The 16,193-nt window shown below is 39.0% G+C and overlaps 2 protein-coding genes and 1 long non-coding RNA gene across 3 annotated transcripts; 2 read left to right on the top strand and 1 right to left on the bottom strand.

The window, feature by feature from the left end:
- Positions 1–230: 230 nt before the first annotated feature.
- Positions 231–2,443, top strand: LOC130140219 (uncharacterized). The gene is made up of 2 exons (XR_008818239.1): positions 231–432; positions 1,832–2,443. It is a non-coding gene; the product is annotated as an uncharacterized LOC130140219 (long non-coding RNA).
- A 1,582-nt stretch (positions 2,444–4,025) lies between these two features.
- Positions 4,026–5,171, top strand: LOC115691644 (uncharacterized). Its single transcript, XM_030618350.2, has 2 exons — positions 4,026–4,304; positions 4,657–5,171. The coding sequence occupies exons 1-2, from the start codon at positions 4,134–4,136 to the stop codon at positions 5,086–5,088; spliced, it is 603 nt and encodes a 200-aa protein (XP_030474210.1). The 5' UTR covers positions 4,026–4,133; the 3' UTR covers positions 5,089–5,171.
- A 140-nt stretch (positions 5,172–5,311) lies between these two features.
- LOC115691643 (nuclear transport factor 2-like) lies at positions 5,312–11,954 on the bottom strand. The gene is made up of 9 exons (XM_030618347.2): positions 11,797–11,954; positions 9,359–9,544; positions 8,059–8,344; positions 7,768–7,973; positions 7,498–7,681; positions 7,255–7,376; positions 7,104–7,166; positions 6,047–6,110; positions 5,312–5,955 (listed from the first exon to the last, which is right to left on the bottom strand). Exons 2-9 carry the CDS (start codon positions 9,542–9,544, stop codon positions 5,693–5,695), a joined length of 1,374 nt encoding a protein of 457 aa, XP_030474207.1. The 5' UTR covers positions 11,797–11,954; the 3' UTR covers positions 5,312–5,692.
- Positions 11,955–16,193: the final 4,239 nt, after the last annotated feature.

Raw genomic sequence — 16,193 nt, 5'->3', positions numbered from 1 at the left:
GAGGAAAAGTCATGGTTATTACTCTTGCCAGTTAAAGCCTGGAATTGGTTTATGTATTGTGAGAAGTGATTACTTATGGTCAATATAACTCCAGGCATCTCCAATCACCATTGGGGACCATCGAGCAGTTGTTGAAGAGAAAAGAACGACCACCCGAGGCAAGTTGTCTTAGTTCACAGGTCATTATATCTGGCTCCTCCGCGCGATATAGAAAAGTTAACCAACACTGATAAGCCACTTCTTTTTGCAGTTACCGGCAATAGCGCCGGCAGCAGAGGCAGGTCCTCTAGTAGAGGTGGAGTTCGCGGCGACAGCTTTAGGGGGCGTGGAAATGACGGTGGCGGTCGGGGCTATGGTAGGAACGAGTTCAGAACTCGGGGGGAATATTCAGGTCGCCCGAGAGGCTCCCTCGAGTCGTACGAGCACCATAGGGTGAGTCTCACCAAACCTTCGCTCTATCGCGTAGTATGAAGATGCCATCGACAGATAAAGATAGTATTCAAATTGATCTCACTTGTTTATATCTCCTAAAATACTTTTACCCAATCGTGTATGATGTACATGAAAACTTACTAATTGAATCAATAAGTGCCAATAGAGCAGGTTTCAAGGGTGTGATCAATAGAACTTGACCAGAGAAGGCAAGTCCAAACCATTCTCTCTGTTTTTCTTTTCGGGTTTCTTGACGCAACCATCCACAAACATGCATTCAACTTTTAGATAAATTTGTAATAATTGCAGAAAATCGAAAAACAATCAAACAAAACATGAACCAAATTTCGTCTCGCTTATTTTAAAACCCACTCGACACTGTTTTGTTTATTTTTTCGCTCGTGTTTTCTCAATTTTCTTTTCTTTGTTCCATTTTTCTGTCCTTTTTTTGTATACGAGAAAGTTCCATATTTGCAGCAAGTCTACGGACATGGTTATGTTTTCTCACAAATGGTTGGAAAAACTTCGATGCGTAGAAGAAACATATATGTAGTAGCTCGGAGGCTCTTCCTAAATTGTTCTTTTCGTTTTATCTGAAGCAAGTTGTTTAATTTAGCGTATTTTTCAAGCAAGCTACTATACCTTATAGTCCATTTCTTACTTAGTATTGTTTATTATGGGGATGAGTTTGGTAAATTGCAATTACTACAGGAGAAGATATGGCATTAAAAGAAGCATAGACTCATTGCACAACTCAAAACAATTTTGCTGAAGGAGGTGTTTCAAGAACACAATTTACATGATCCACTTACCCACTAATAAAGTGACTGATGTCCTTGATGCAGTTGAAGGTGCGTTTTTTTTTTTTTTTTGGTAACCGAGGTGTCCGGGCCAGCTTGCGCGCACCTCGACTATTTCTCGGGAGAGACTAGCACAGCAACCCACCGCCATGGCCCCCTACTTAAATCGCAAGTGCTCAGCTGGGGAATCGAACTTGGGACCAGTGCGCCTAACCACACAATCCCAAGTACGCCCTAACCAACTGATCTACCCATGGGTGGGTCAGTTGAAGGTGCGTTTGTTTCACGGAAAACTCAAGATTTAAAATGATTGATATATCTCTTAGGAAAATTAGCCAACGGAAAATGTTTTCATCATCGACAATAATTTTATGCCTAATTATTTTCGCGGGTAATGAAAATATTTTACTTTCATTCTTTTTTGTAACCCGATACAAGCGATTATTCAGAAAATGTTTTCCAAATTTTGATTTTTCAGTGAAACAAACGCACCTTGAATTTGCATGTGGATGGGTTCAGCCAAGTAAGATGTGTGTTTCAAAAGAACCTAAAATACTAGATGAAGATTTTACAGCTTGATCAAAAGCCACTTCAAACAGGAACAGGAACAGGAGCAAGAGCAGGAAAAGGAAGAGGAAAGACACTTCAAGCAGGAACAGGAACAAGAAAGCCACTTCATGCAGGAACGGGAATTAGAGCCGAGGAGAAGGCTGGGGACAGTGTCGTTCCAATACCTGGGCTTCTACAGTTTCCTGCACTGCATCCTCCCCTGCTTTTTCCCGTAAGATTGACAGCCGCCTCAAACAGGAAGTAAAGCAGAGGAGGAGGCTGTGAAGAGCGTCGTTTTCGACAGAATGTGACGTCAATTGCGGGTAAAGACTGGCAAGCTGGCCGGATTATTTGGCAGCGGAACCGGAGAACCCCCTCCCTGTAAGTAATGAATGCCAATGGCGTCTAACAAAGCATACCCAGAAGAACAAAGGCCACCTTGTCTGTACTGTTGTTTTGCCTAGAAGGCATTTGTTTCTCTAACTAGTCTTTGCTATTAAGTTCGGGCTTTGCCTCCCAAAAGTTGAGAGAGATTTGAACTCCTGGCTTAAGCCAGAGTGCAGAGTCAGTTTCTGCTGCTCATTTAGCTTTCGATATGTGCATTGAGTCTTGGTTTGAACACTTGCCATGGTCATTTATGTTAATATCATATTGTTTCTCTCTCTTAGAATCTTATATTTTAGGCGGATTTGGCGTCATATCCATAAAATATTTTGCTAATCTCGTGGACTAGGTAAGAGGATATGAGTCAAAGACCCGGTGGAAGGCTTTAATGTGAAATTGTTTACATCTAGTGACGTGGGAAATCGAACTCATGTGATGTGCATAATCCGCGCACACAATTTCGTTCATTAATTGTACTTGAATCTAAGGTTTTTCATGGTATTAATCATATTCTTTTATATGATATTGTTTCTTTTTAAATATAAATCATTTCTTGTACTTCAATCTCAAAAAATGCAGTCAAACTATATATTTAACTTTCAGCTGTATTTTTCGAGGAATTTAGAACAGCTTCGATCTATTTTCTCGTATACAGCATACATTGAGGAAGAGATTAAAGAAGGTAGACATTAGTTGAAATGTATTACTGTTTGACTTGATTGCATAGTTTTAATCATGGTATTCCTTTTTTAAACTTTCTCGTAATATAGATTGTGGAATCATGCTTTCATTGGACTTGTACATGTTGTAGAGGCTTATGAAATTTTGATATCGAATTGTGAGCTTGATGAAATCGAGCCCAACTCAATAGAGTGTATATGCTCGAGATTAAACTCAATTCAACTCAATTATTGAAAAAACTAAATCACGATGTAAATCTTGAACTCCATCTTGAGCTCTCATCAATTATGAGAATTAATACTTTTCATTCCATTTTCCTAACATCCTATATATTATCAACATGACTTGCAAGCCACATAAATTGTTAGTGATAATTTGGAACTTCTTTAGAATAATTTATTATGTTAGAGATATTTTGATATTTTGATATTTTAGTCAACAGAAAATGTTTTCCTAGTTAATAGAAAAATGTTTTCCTACCAAAACTTAAATTCAGGAAAAAGATTTGCTCTTTAAAAAATCGGAAATCACTTTTCTAGGACACTGGTGCCTGGGACGCTAGGCATGTAAATTACTGACATGGAATTGGCCGTCTTACTGGAACGATTGACGCTGACGTGAATAATTTCTACAAATATTTTTTTAAAATAAATCGAATTATTTAATTTTTCTTCTTTTCTTTCTTTTTCCTTTTCTTTTTCTTTCTTCCTCCACTGGTTGCCAAACTCGATGACAGCCAGCCACGGGCGAGGCTCAAGCTCGCTAGATCCCAGTAAGGTTGAGCTCACCCGAGACCGACGAGCTTGAGCCTTGCCCGAGGCCAGTGAGGACATGAACAACTAGCGCAAGCGGATCATTTCGAGCCTCGTTACAAGATTAATGCATGATAATATATTTAACTCATACATAAGGCACAACCTAAAGCTCACCCGGTACATGTGAACCCGCTCGATCTCAACCATAAAATCATGAGGGTCTCATGTGAATCCCGCACTATTTAATGGCTTAGATGGACTCGGCTCACGCAGACCGGGTGGATTTAAGAATTTCTCCCTACGTTTGGGCTGGGCCTTTGGCCCAGTTGGCTTCTTGCACGCAATGGGAGCACCCAATTGGTGCAAGCCACGTAAGATTGCAAGCTGATCCCCCCCCATCTTTGTTCCCCTTGTGGGTGTGGACTGGAGTGTCCATCATCACCATTCATCGAGTCTGAGGTCCTCAGTTGTTCCTCAGGCAAAACCTCACCAAAAGGATTCTGAATTTTACATACTGAGAAGGAAGACTCTGATGGACGCAGCAACAATCTGTAGCTCCAGAATTCCGCTTTTCTCCGGTAATGGAGTCCGGGCGAGAACCGATCCTTCGTCATCTTCTTCCGCACCGTCGCCGCTGCTTGTTCGATCCATGGCCACTCAGAAGCCCCTGCCCTCCGCTGCCAAGACCATCGGCTCCCGAAAGGTCGGTACCGACCCCATGTTTCCAAGATTTTCAATACTGTTTTTTTTTTTTTTTTTGGTATGGTACTTCAAGATATACATCAATGTCTAAACAGGGACAAGTTGGTGTTTGGATTTGTTGTTGTGGTTAATATTACGGCAAGTTCCTAGACAACATGAATTCCATGTCGAACTATGCAAAAAGTTTAGCTTGAAGCAATCAAAGTAGCTCATTCTTTCTTCGTACAAGTCGAAACAATTTATTAGAGACAGAGAAGTGAGTTACCAGATGACGCGAATGCGAAGCGGGAGGGATGCCTAGCGGCTTTTCGGCCGTGCTGTTTAACTGACCTGGGACACTTTCGAATATGCAGAATGGAACAGTGGTGTTCCCTCTTGGAGAACCAGGACCGAAGACCATCTCTTCAAACGGCAATGCGCGAACAATTAAGCTGCTCACAAGAGTGGAGCAACTGAGGCTGCTCACCAAAGCGGAGAAGGCGGGCCTGCTCTCGGCCGCTGAGAAGTTCGGCCTCTCCTTGTCGTCGATTGAGAAGTTGGGTCTCCTCTCGAAGGCCGAAGAGCTTGGAGTCCTCTCGGCGGCCACCGACCCGGCCACCCCGGGCGCTCTATTCACGCTCAGCCTCGGCTTGCTGCTGCTTGGTCCTGCTTGTGTTTACCTGGTCCCTGAGGACTACCCCTGGGAAGTAGCTGCTCAGGTTCTTGTAGTTTTGCTTTGTGTGGTAGGCGGGTCTGCGGCCTTTGCCGCGTCGAATTTGGTGTCCAACTTGCAAAAATCACGATGATTTAGGTCACCTGGATTTGTAAGTGAAACTAGGGCCGCAAACCTGCGAGTTTAATCAAGAGCAACTGCCTTCCCTTTTGCTAATCGATGTTCAAAACGACATCTCTGTCGTCGGGTCACTTTGTGGAGTTGCTACGTGCGAAGCAAGCAAAAAAAGGTAAAAGGCAAGTCGGATATGATCATTAGAAGTTTGTGTGTTGTCTCGACAAGGATAACGATGCAGATGAGCATGCAAATCGTCTCGCATCTTATACATAGCAAACCATGAGCAAGAGTTTAAGGCCATGGTGGCAACTAGCATTGCAAACATGTGACCGAATTCCCTTTCCCCGTGACCAAGTAACGAGATAAAAGCAATAGCAGTACTTGGAGGGGAAAAAGAAAAAAAATTAGTGACATGTTGCAGAAGAATATATAATCACAAAATCACCTCTCTCCTGTCACATAAGCTCCTATGAAATTCCCCAAGCCCAAAATTAGCTCTTATCATAAGCAGTCACAATTACGAAAGGGTAAGAAGGAAATGGAAAAAAATCGCTTCCACTTCCTTTGAACTCCTCATCTTTGTACCGCCAAAAAATTGGTCTCTCAAATGTGCATCCCGGTCACGTTGAAGGAGGCACGGAGCCGCGATTTCCGCCACCTTGACGCCCACCTCTGCCTAATCCATTCGGATTAACCCGTTGATAAGTTTCACCACCACGTCCTGCCGAGCCTCTCGGGCGACCTGAATAGTCACCCTGAGCTCTGAACTCGTTCCTACCATAGCCCCGACCACCACTGTAATTTCCACGCCCCCTAAAGCTGTCACTGCGAAATCCACCTCTACTAGAGTACCTGCCTCTACTGCCACCGCTATTTCCAGTAACTGCAAAAGAAGTGGCTTATCAGGGTTGTTTAACTTGTCTATATCACGCGAAGGAGTCAAATATTATAACCTGTGAACAAAGACAACTTGCCTCGAGTAGTAGTTCTTTTCTCTTCAACAACTGCTTGATAGTCCCCTATCGTAATTGGAGATGCCTGAAGTTATTTCGACCATAAGTGATCAGTTTTATAGTACACAAACCAAATACAGGGTCTAACAGGCAAGAACAAGCACCATAACTTTTTTCTCTATTTATTGAACAAAAAACCATATTTTCACAGGCCGTTGCTTCAGAAGCTTTCAGCCTGCAAAAAAGACAAATGAAGGAACCTCTAGTGCTCCTCGCTTTGACTTCTCATCTATTTTATTGCTCGTCTTTGAGGGGAAGAAAGGAGCTTCTTATACATTGACAAAAGAAACACCCACCTTAAAAAGGGGGGGAAAAAGAGGCATTACGCAATCACCCAAGCTAGTAGAGGCAGCTCAAGAAAGCAAATGACCTGTCAAAAAAGGTCTACACAAAACGAGTTTTTCGCAGTCCCTCTAGAAAAGGCTAATATGATGAGCCATTGTGAGTCAATCGCCCATAATGGTTGATGGCCAATGGCAAAAGGGTAACATCACTGACCTATAATGTACAATTCTTGCAGCCATCGTTTCTCACAAGCTCAGAAACAAAGGTGGAACCAAAAAAATCTTAACCAGGGAGTTAAAGTTTTGATTGCAAGAAAATGCTAGCAATTTGGATGCTGCACACTAAAATTGATAAAGTTTGTGATGAAGGCAAACCAAATAATTCTAATCCATGAAATTATCATTAGCCCCAACTTGTTTCTATCAGATTGGCACAATAGATGTCTCTTATCACTCAAAGTTTTTATATGCCAGAAGAATTCGTTAGTTTAGGTCCAATTGCAATCTTACAATGGCTCAAATGAACAGCCCTTCCATATCAATTCCCTTTTAATCTTAGTGCATGGAGATCTCTGTAAGCCAAGAATCTCTCTATGTCACACTATTCTTTTTTCCTCAATGAAATCAGCTAAGACAGAAGCATGCAACTCCAATTTAATAAAACAGGTCTCTAACAGCAACATACCACTAAACCATAAAACGGAGAAAAACCATGCAGAAGCCAAATCAAGTACCTGAAGTGCACTTTGCATGGAACTCAATGCTTCGAACTCAACAAAACCAAAGCATGAACCTTGCTGTTAAAACAGTAAGGACAAGACAGGAGACGTGTAAGAACAATAGAATACTCAAAAGCACTGCATAAAACAGTTATATGAAGCATACCTTAGCACTACGGACTTGGATGCCATTAGGTTTTATGGGCCCAAATTTTCTGAACTCCTCCTCAAGTAGCTCAACTGTTGCATTGTAAGGCAAGTTCCGTATATATATCGAGTGGCCTTCAACTGTGAATGCAAAGAATGCCTATTGGTTAATAATACAACTGGAGAAGGGAAAGTTTTCTGGACTAGGTTCTCTTTTAACAAGAGCTTCCAAGGTAATGCACTGAGCAAAAGCAACAGATACCTTCTTCATTATGGTTGCTGCTTTCAGGAGCATCATCACTAACCGGTGCCGATGTGATGGGAGCACTGGGTTTTGCAGGTACAGAAACAGTTGACTGCTGCACATTGGTTGTAGCTCCACCAGCCGCTCTATTGGAAGGAACAGGAACAGAGCGAGATGCTGCATTACCTTGCATTGCTTTAAGCTACATAGATACAGCATTCAGTGTTAAACTTTAAAAAGGACATTCTTCTGAACATTGTGAATACAAGAACTTCAGAACCAACTCACGATGGAGGCATATGTCTTTGGAGCATCCTCCTCAGCTGCAGGAATGGATTCCGCAGCTTTATGAACTGGGGATTCAATGGTCTCTTCTTCAAGCACAGAGCCTTCATTATCTGAGGGATCACACACTTCAGCAACATTCTCAAGATCTTCCTCCTCGATGGCAGCTGCAGGCTCAGCAGCAAGTTGATCTGGAGCATTTATGGCCCCTGGACACCACAAAGGAAGTATAATATTTAATATGAGGAGAACTTCTACCAAGAAATAAATAATCCAAAGAAGAAAGAAACCCACCAAGTTCAGGGATCAATGCAACTGCTGGCGCATTATCATTCGTACCATTGACCAATGATTCACTTTCCCCAACATACCTAAAAACATCATTCAGAACAAAGTAGCCTTTGTCTTGAGGAGCTAGAAAGAATGTCTGAGTAAACTTCCTTCTGGCATTATCCTTTCCAGTTAGACATCCAGTAACAAGAACAATCACCCCTTTCTCATGAGACTCTTGCGCATCAGCAGTTTCTATCTCCACAGTATAGTCTTCGTAATTCAGGGACATAATCTTCTCATTGATAGCCTGCTCCATAAAGAACATTGCATTCTATTAATCTACATGTTAACTCCTTTATAAAATGCCGGTAGTTACTAAAGTTAATGTTCAAGGTAATGACAAGAATGGACATTTTGCAAAAGCTCAGGAACTCCTGGTTCCTTTATCCCAAAAGAAAATTGACAAATAACAGCCACATACCCATATTTTGGTGGTTCGTGAGTGATGAAGGATTTGAGTAACTACAACATCCACAATTTTGGGTCCAAACTGACAGTCAAGGAAAAAAATGAACCTATTGCATTCAAGAAACACTAAAACTACTTGGGTCTACAGCCTCTTCCACTGTCACCTAGAACCTTTTCATTTTAAATAACTTAGTACTTTTAGGCTTGCACTTGTAAAATGTTTACACCTTCTTCAAATTTGATAAGAGCTTGGTCATGCTGCAGGACTAGTAACATTGCATGTACATTAACTCCGCGCCTATAACTTATGCAGAAAAGAGAATATATCAGCATTCAAAATAATCCACAATCCAAACAAGCTAACATAACAACGCACAATATAGACTATGCATTGGCAGAAAAAAGCAAGGTAGATTCACAGTCCAAATCTAACTAACAGAGATTAGTTTCTCACACAGTGGGAGCCAAAATTTTTAAACAAAAAGAGATCAACCCTAATAGAGCATACTTATATAAGCAATTTAAAAATGTCACTTATTTACAACCTGAGAGAAATTAATGTGCAACTTTCGAATAACACCAGGAACTTAGAGGCAACAGGTTCATACAGCCTGCAAATGTTACTCATTTACAACCCTGGGCAAAAATGACAAGCAACTAGCAGACAACAACAGGAACTTAGGTGCAATGGTTTCACACAGCATTTCACATGACTAAACTTTTCTGTATCAATGACTTAGAAAAATCTAATTAACAAAAACAGGATGCTCAGCAGTGACTGTTTATGAACAGTTGATTTTGGTTAAAAAAACAGCAGGAAAAAAACAAAAGTTTCAGTCATTTGAGGGCATACTTGCATCGTTGTGACTTTAGTCATCACACCATTAACATCTGGTCGGCTCAGCAAACTTGAATCCTGGTAAAATCTATGCACCATTTCTGGGGACTGGTGAAGGATATGATAATATTGCTCCACAAAAGCATTGCCAACTACCTCGGCACTAGGCGGAGCAGTAGGAGTAGGTTCCTGCATTGCCATCTACACGTAAAATGAAACGTTAGAAGTGGAATGCATTGTTTTGACATATAGGAATTTTTTATCAACTATCCATGTCAACTTTTCTCATTTAACGTCGGCTGCCGCAGTTATTCAGCATGTGTCACAATGCAAACTTATTTGAGCCGACTACAACACCAGGACTTGGTTCCTGCATTGACACCCTCCTCTCTGGCAATACTCAGTTATCGATTATCAAATTGTTCGTGATCTTTTTGTTTTCTATGGATAACTATCCCACAGTGATCATAGTGCTCCTCTCAATTAAACCTTCATTCTGTTGTAGTTTCAGCTGAGTTGCAGGACATGCAGCCATAGATGAATAGCTCGTACTTTTGGCATCATTAGACTAAGCCTAAGGTACCACTACCCCGTTTGAATTAGGATCTTGGCCTTTTTTTTTTGTTTATATTTGAGCCGAAGTGTTTCTCGCCTTTGCCATGTGACCATGGTCGGATCAAATTTCTCCTCAGTTTTAACCACTCGCACAAAGCAGAGCTTCAATTTTCAGTTGCATCAAGGGGCGATGGTTTTTAAAACAAACAGGTCTAAGATAACTTGAAATTCAATTGTAACCTAGAACAGGGAGACAATTTCAGGATTCTCAAACAATGCACGATCCCCCACCTCCATTCCCATCTAAAGAAATGGAACCAATAAGTTCACAACCGTGAAATTCCCGAAGTACATGATTATGATTGATAAGAAACCAACGAGACATTAAAACATCTAACATAGTATCCAACCATTAGGAAAGTTGAACCAAACTATCACTATTGTGATGGACCTCAAATACCCCATATAAGCATAAGAGTGAATTGAGTTGGCCTATAACTATTATCATTTAAGTTCATCTCAGTTTTATCCATTCGTTTTAGGAGGAAAGCCAAGAGGGCCTTTTGGTCCGGCTTAAAGCCAAGCCAAACACTGCCTAAACAAGCTTAAGCAAAATGTCATTCCATATTAGGATCACTAATATGAAGGATCAGTGAATGATCAAAGCATCAATATGGAAAGGGTACACAGGAGAAACTAAACAAAATTAGACCAGCGCATGTGAAAAAAAAAAAAAACTGGCTATATCAACTTGTTCAACCAATTTCTAGCTTTATCCCGAAAATATGGGTGCAAGGATGACTAGCAAACTGAAAACAGCACTTCCCAGCCTATACTTGAAAACTATACGTGTGGGCAGTCATGATTATGAACAACCGGGCAATTAGATGTAATGAGCATACACATATGCTGCTCTACATCATTGGTTGTGCACAAGGATAACCCAGAGTTTGTAAAGATCGTGCAAAGTCAGAAGAACTTTCGATCTAAAAGACAATTTGTCGGGGATGAAACACAAACCTCCATCAAATACACCTTACAAAGCCAAGATAATAATCATAGAATAGCAAACAAGATAAAAAAAAAAAGCAAAAGTAGACTGCTCAAGCTACATGGGCCATGAATACATTCAGAGCAAAATACATGCCTCCGTTGCTGCTTATGATGTCGTGGTCTGCTTATATCTACTGTGTATGGTTTACTAGGAACAAGCGTTTGCATAACTCTTCTTTCTCCGTTAATACCGACGCTATTGTTCTGATTATTAAAAGGGCAGTTAGAGAAAGATTAGCACGATGTGCAGAGAACAGGATGGAAATTTGCATAGAAGGACACGGAATCCTTTGTTCTAACTGGCGCATTAGGGAGTTGTAGAGGTGCTCTATTATTCTTGATGATTCGTACATCCTCTCTTTGAGCATGTAGCAGGTTTCCCTCTCCTGCATTCGTTGAGTATATAATCCCGACTCTTCGAGGAAAAAAAGAAGAAAAAAACAGCCAAAGCTCAAACCCTTTTTCCCTACCAACCCGAGTCGCCTAACAACGGATTCATCGATCGCCGAACACACGCCGGCGCGACCGGAACCTGGAATTGAAGCTAAACTTAGGCGTACCGCATTCAAGCAATCAAAACCGGCGCACAGCTCTAGGGATTGGAGCACAGATCCTAGCTCAACCCAGGCGAACGAACCCTAAACCCGCGAATCAGCCGCGAAACCCGCCAAAACCCACGAACCAAACGGGCGAAAGGAGCAACTTTGACCGCGCATCAAGCGGCAAAGATCCCGATCCGGGCCAAATTACGGCGCAATGGGATCAAATCGAACCCGGGAAGCAGGAGAACATCATCGACAGGAGAAGCGGAGAAATGGGTTATTGACAGCTCGCGAAAAAGTTACCTGCTTTGGCGATCCGGCTGAGATTTGCAGCGAGCGCGAGCGAGAGAGAGAGAGAGAGAGAGAGAGAGAGAGCAAGAGGGGAGCAAAGGGACAGAACAGCGATCAGCGTGAGGAAATGAGGAAATTTTTACACGAGCAAAAGGACATGTCTCAAGTGCTCGGGAGAAAATCTTTACATGTTTTTTTTTTCTTGGTAATCTTTTTAATGATGTTTTTTTTTTTAATAAATTTTTTGATTATATTCGTGATTTGAGAAAATTGGATGTTTGAATAATGAAAAGTGAGGTCCGACCAAGAGGAATTTATACTTTTCATTTCAATTTTTTTCTTTTCTCTGACTATTTGATTCTCACAACTTACACATTAAAGAGTTGCCTTTTTGGCTTCAGCAAAAAAAAAATGGCAGAAAAAGGTTGCCCACCAAAATAGAGAATAAGAAAGAAAAAAGATAAAAACTTTTTGTATTTTAGGTAGAAAAAGGATGATAAACTTTTGACACGAAAAATCCCAAACTGGTACATACATGATAAATTTATTATAAATTAATTTTTTGACCACCAAAAACCCCAAACTGATAAATCTGTGATAATTTTACCCAAAGTTAGTTTTCATTAATTTTACAATCAAATTACTAAGTTTAATTATACGTGATAGTTGACGGATGTACCAGTTTGTAGTTACCTTCCGTTTGTTACGAGTGTACTAATTTGTGATTTTTCATGTTATTAATACAATTTAATATAGAGTATATTTGTCACAAATATACCGGATTAGGATTGTTGGTGGTCAAAAAATTAGTTTGGAGTAAATTTATCATAGGTGTACCAATTTGGGGTTTTTCGTGGTAAAAAAATTCGTTTGTGATAAATTTGTCACAGATGTACCAGTTTTGGATTTTTCGTGGTATTAACCCTAAACTTTTTTATTAGATTAGCACTAAATAATTTCTCAAAATCCACACACTAAGCAATTTTTTTCCCTCGCACGTTGGACTTGTTGGGCAAAGAATTGAACGGATTCGCATTGTTTTCTTTTTATAAAAAATCGCCATTTTTGTTTTATCAATTTCGGCTCGAGAAGATTGTGCGTGACGGTCTCGGTTTTTAAGCTGGAAATCTTTTGTGGAGTTTGCAATAGATTGAGTGATTGAGCAATTTTTTGATGTGTAAGGTCTCCGGTATTATCCTCACCCACAAAATCACAATTAAGTATTTCGCACTCGACACTCACTTCTGTGACTTCTTGGCCTATCCGCTAAGGGCTTGTTTGATAAAATTGAAAATTTAAGTACTGAATTTTAAGAGCCAACAATAAAACAAAAAAAAAATTGTTTGATGCATTTTAAGAATTATGACTGAGGATTATTAGTTTCTTACTATACATGAACTTGGGATCATTATTGGTAGGTTTTACTAATACAATTGACAAGATTTTAATTGGCATCAATTGCTTTTTTCTTTTACTTGATGAATTAATTAGTCCCTTCCTTACTTACCTCATTAAGTGTTCTGTTAACTTTAATTGAATCGTCCGGCCACAAAAAATTAATTGAATATTTTAAATCAATGTTAGTTATAGTAATCAAACAAGCTTAATCTTATTAAATGTGGATTCTTTAATTTATCAACACTTAACTGGATTATCAATTAACTCTACATGTCCCCCCCCCCCCCCCCCTCTTTTTTTTTTATAAGAAGAGATAATGCACATTATTAGGGCTAGATAGGAGTGAAGCTGAGATGGAAAAGGGGTTTCAAAACTTTTTGGAAAATTCAGAAAATTAAAAAATGGAGATACTAATAACATGTAAAAATACCGGGTGCCGCAGGGTGACTTAATCGGTGCACGTGTGTGGTGGCTAGCACGTGTCGCCTCCAGGGTTTACCTCCCGGCTGTCGGCCGTGCGGGGGTTCCCTGAGTCACCAAAAAAAAAATAACATGTAAAAATACAAAAAATAAGTTGATATGTCGACAATTGAAAGGATGCCTACTTCTGTGCTTGCTACATGACATTCGCGTTGCCTCTATGCTTGCCATATGGTGAAACACTTTCCTCTCTATGCTAATCAAGTGGTGAGACTTTTGGAATGATTTTGCAACGCATCTCGCATTCGGGATAATTACCCAATCAATCCTAAATCTATTGTAACGATACCAAACTGTCATAAAATTTTTAATTTTGCCCATGTAGGCCTAAACCCTTTATGAAATTCTAATATAATCTTTTCAGTTAATTTTGGCATAAAATTACCGATGTGGTGTTCAATTGTCATCGGCCAGCTACATGACATACGTGGACAATTTTAGACAAAATTATGCCTTTTTGCTTTATTTTTGAATTTCTTTTTTTTTCCTTTCTTTTTCACTTGTCATCTTCATCTTCTTCCGATGAACTTCATCTTTCTATTATAATTTTCCTTCTCACATTCATCCAATAAGTATTGCTTCATTGATTTATAATATCTAAACCTTCAACTCTTATTAAGTTTAATTTCAAAAGGAATAAATAAAGATAAATATCAACAATTTATCAATGACAATACTTTTAATTCAAGCAAAACTATGTTCTTGAATGGTGCAACTTTATGTTTAAATGGTATGGTTTATTTAAGTCAAAGAGATATATCTAACTTACAATGAAGGAAATGGTAATAGTTTATTTGATTCACCAAAACTTCAAATTTACATATTTCTGTTTCATACATTTGAAATTGACTTATTCTTACACGTTTTGCTTTCAATCTTACATGTCAGAAATTGTTTAAGCAAGGAATGAGGAGAGACAGTCTCGAGTGTTAACTTAACCATTGAGATTCAATTACAATATCATTTAGAGATTCTGATATTCTATAAAGAAATCCACATACGCTAAATGAAAATACAATTGAATTCATCAAGAAGCTACCAATATTCAGACTCTGCTTTTCTGAATTTTCTATGATATGTCTATTGTAGCCAATCTTAAGTTTAAAATTTCATGCCGCATTTTATATGTCCGATTTAAAAATGTCTTTCCTTAGTAATTTATGCTTAACGGATAACGATCCCAAGAATTATACATATTCAACAATTATTCACGTTAATAAGAAAAATGAGAATAAATATATATTTAAAATACGAATATCATGCACTGGGGTTAATACCACAAAAAAGGGTTAATACCACGAAATAAGACTATATCCTTTATCTTGATTTCGTTGAATTTTCTCTATTTTGATTTTATTAAGGGTTAATACCACGGAAAACCCCAAACTAGTACACCTGTGACAAATTTATCCCGAACTAATTTTTTGACCACAAAAAATTTCAAACTGGTATACCTGTGACAAATTTATCCTATGTTAGTTTCCGTTAAATTTTACTGTCAAATTGCTAAGTTTGATGACACGTGGTAGTTGACGGGTGTACTAGTTTGGGATTTTACCCATCTGTTTGTCACAAGTTTACCAATTGTGATTTTTCGTGATATTAATTCAATTTAACGAATACTAATTGAGGGTAAATTTCTCACAAATGTACTAGTTTGGGATTTTTAGTGATCAAAAAATTAGTCTGAGGTAAAATTGACACATGTGTACCAGTTTAGAGTTTTTGGTGGTCAAAAAATTAGTTCGGGGTAAAACTATCACAAGTGTACCAGTATGGAGTTTTTGATGGTAAAAAAAGTAGTTCGGAGTAAATTTATCATAAGTGTAACAGTTTGGAGTTTTTTATGGTCAAAAAATTAATTCGGGTAAGATTGTCACATGTGTACCGATTTTGGATTTTTTTTTGTATTAACCCTTTTATTAACTCCGTGGTCGATCGATCCAACACAAAAATTTGATCTTCAGAGCCCAATAGCGGGCCCAAAGGCCCACTCACTGAAGCCCATAACCCCATAATAACATGCTCATAAAAATAATAATAAAAAAATAAACTCAAGAAAAAAGAAAATGAAAATGACACAAATGATTTCTAAACTTTAGTTTGGGAGTAATCTGTTCCTGGTCCGATTTGGTTTCAAGGTGGAATCGGGAACCGAACTAGGAGGATAGCGAGGACTATTGTGGACTGCAGGTCCAGTTCGGTCCAATAGAACCGGTCACTTAGAGTGCGCATGATAACCATTCTGTTCCAGAATGAGTTTCTGAAACAGAAATAGATTTTTCTATTTCTGATTTTAGGATGAGTTTCTGAGAAAAGAAATCCGTTTGATAACGACCAAAAATTTCTATTTCTGGAACAGAAACCCGTTTGATAACAGCACAAAATTTCTATTTCCTAAAACAAAAACCCGTTTGATAAACAACACAAAATTCTATTTCCAGGAACAAAATTCCATTTTTTTAGAAATGGAATAAAAATAATTAGAAAATCCAAAAAATTCCTAAAAATCTCAAAAAAATTCAAAAACT

The sequence above is a fragment of the Syzygium oleosum genome, unplaced genomic scaffold (assembly GCF_021117445.2).
Source record: "Syzygium oleosum isolate NSW1041296 unplaced genomic scaffold, Sole_v2.1 Sole_v2.17, whole genome shotgun sequence".
NCBI classification, from domain to species: domain Eukaryota; kingdom Viridiplantae; phylum Streptophyta; class Magnoliopsida; order Myrtales; family Myrtaceae; genus Syzygium; species Syzygium oleosum.
Note: the sequence above shows the minus strand (reverse complement) of the source record. Positions and strands in the feature narration are given on the sequence as shown.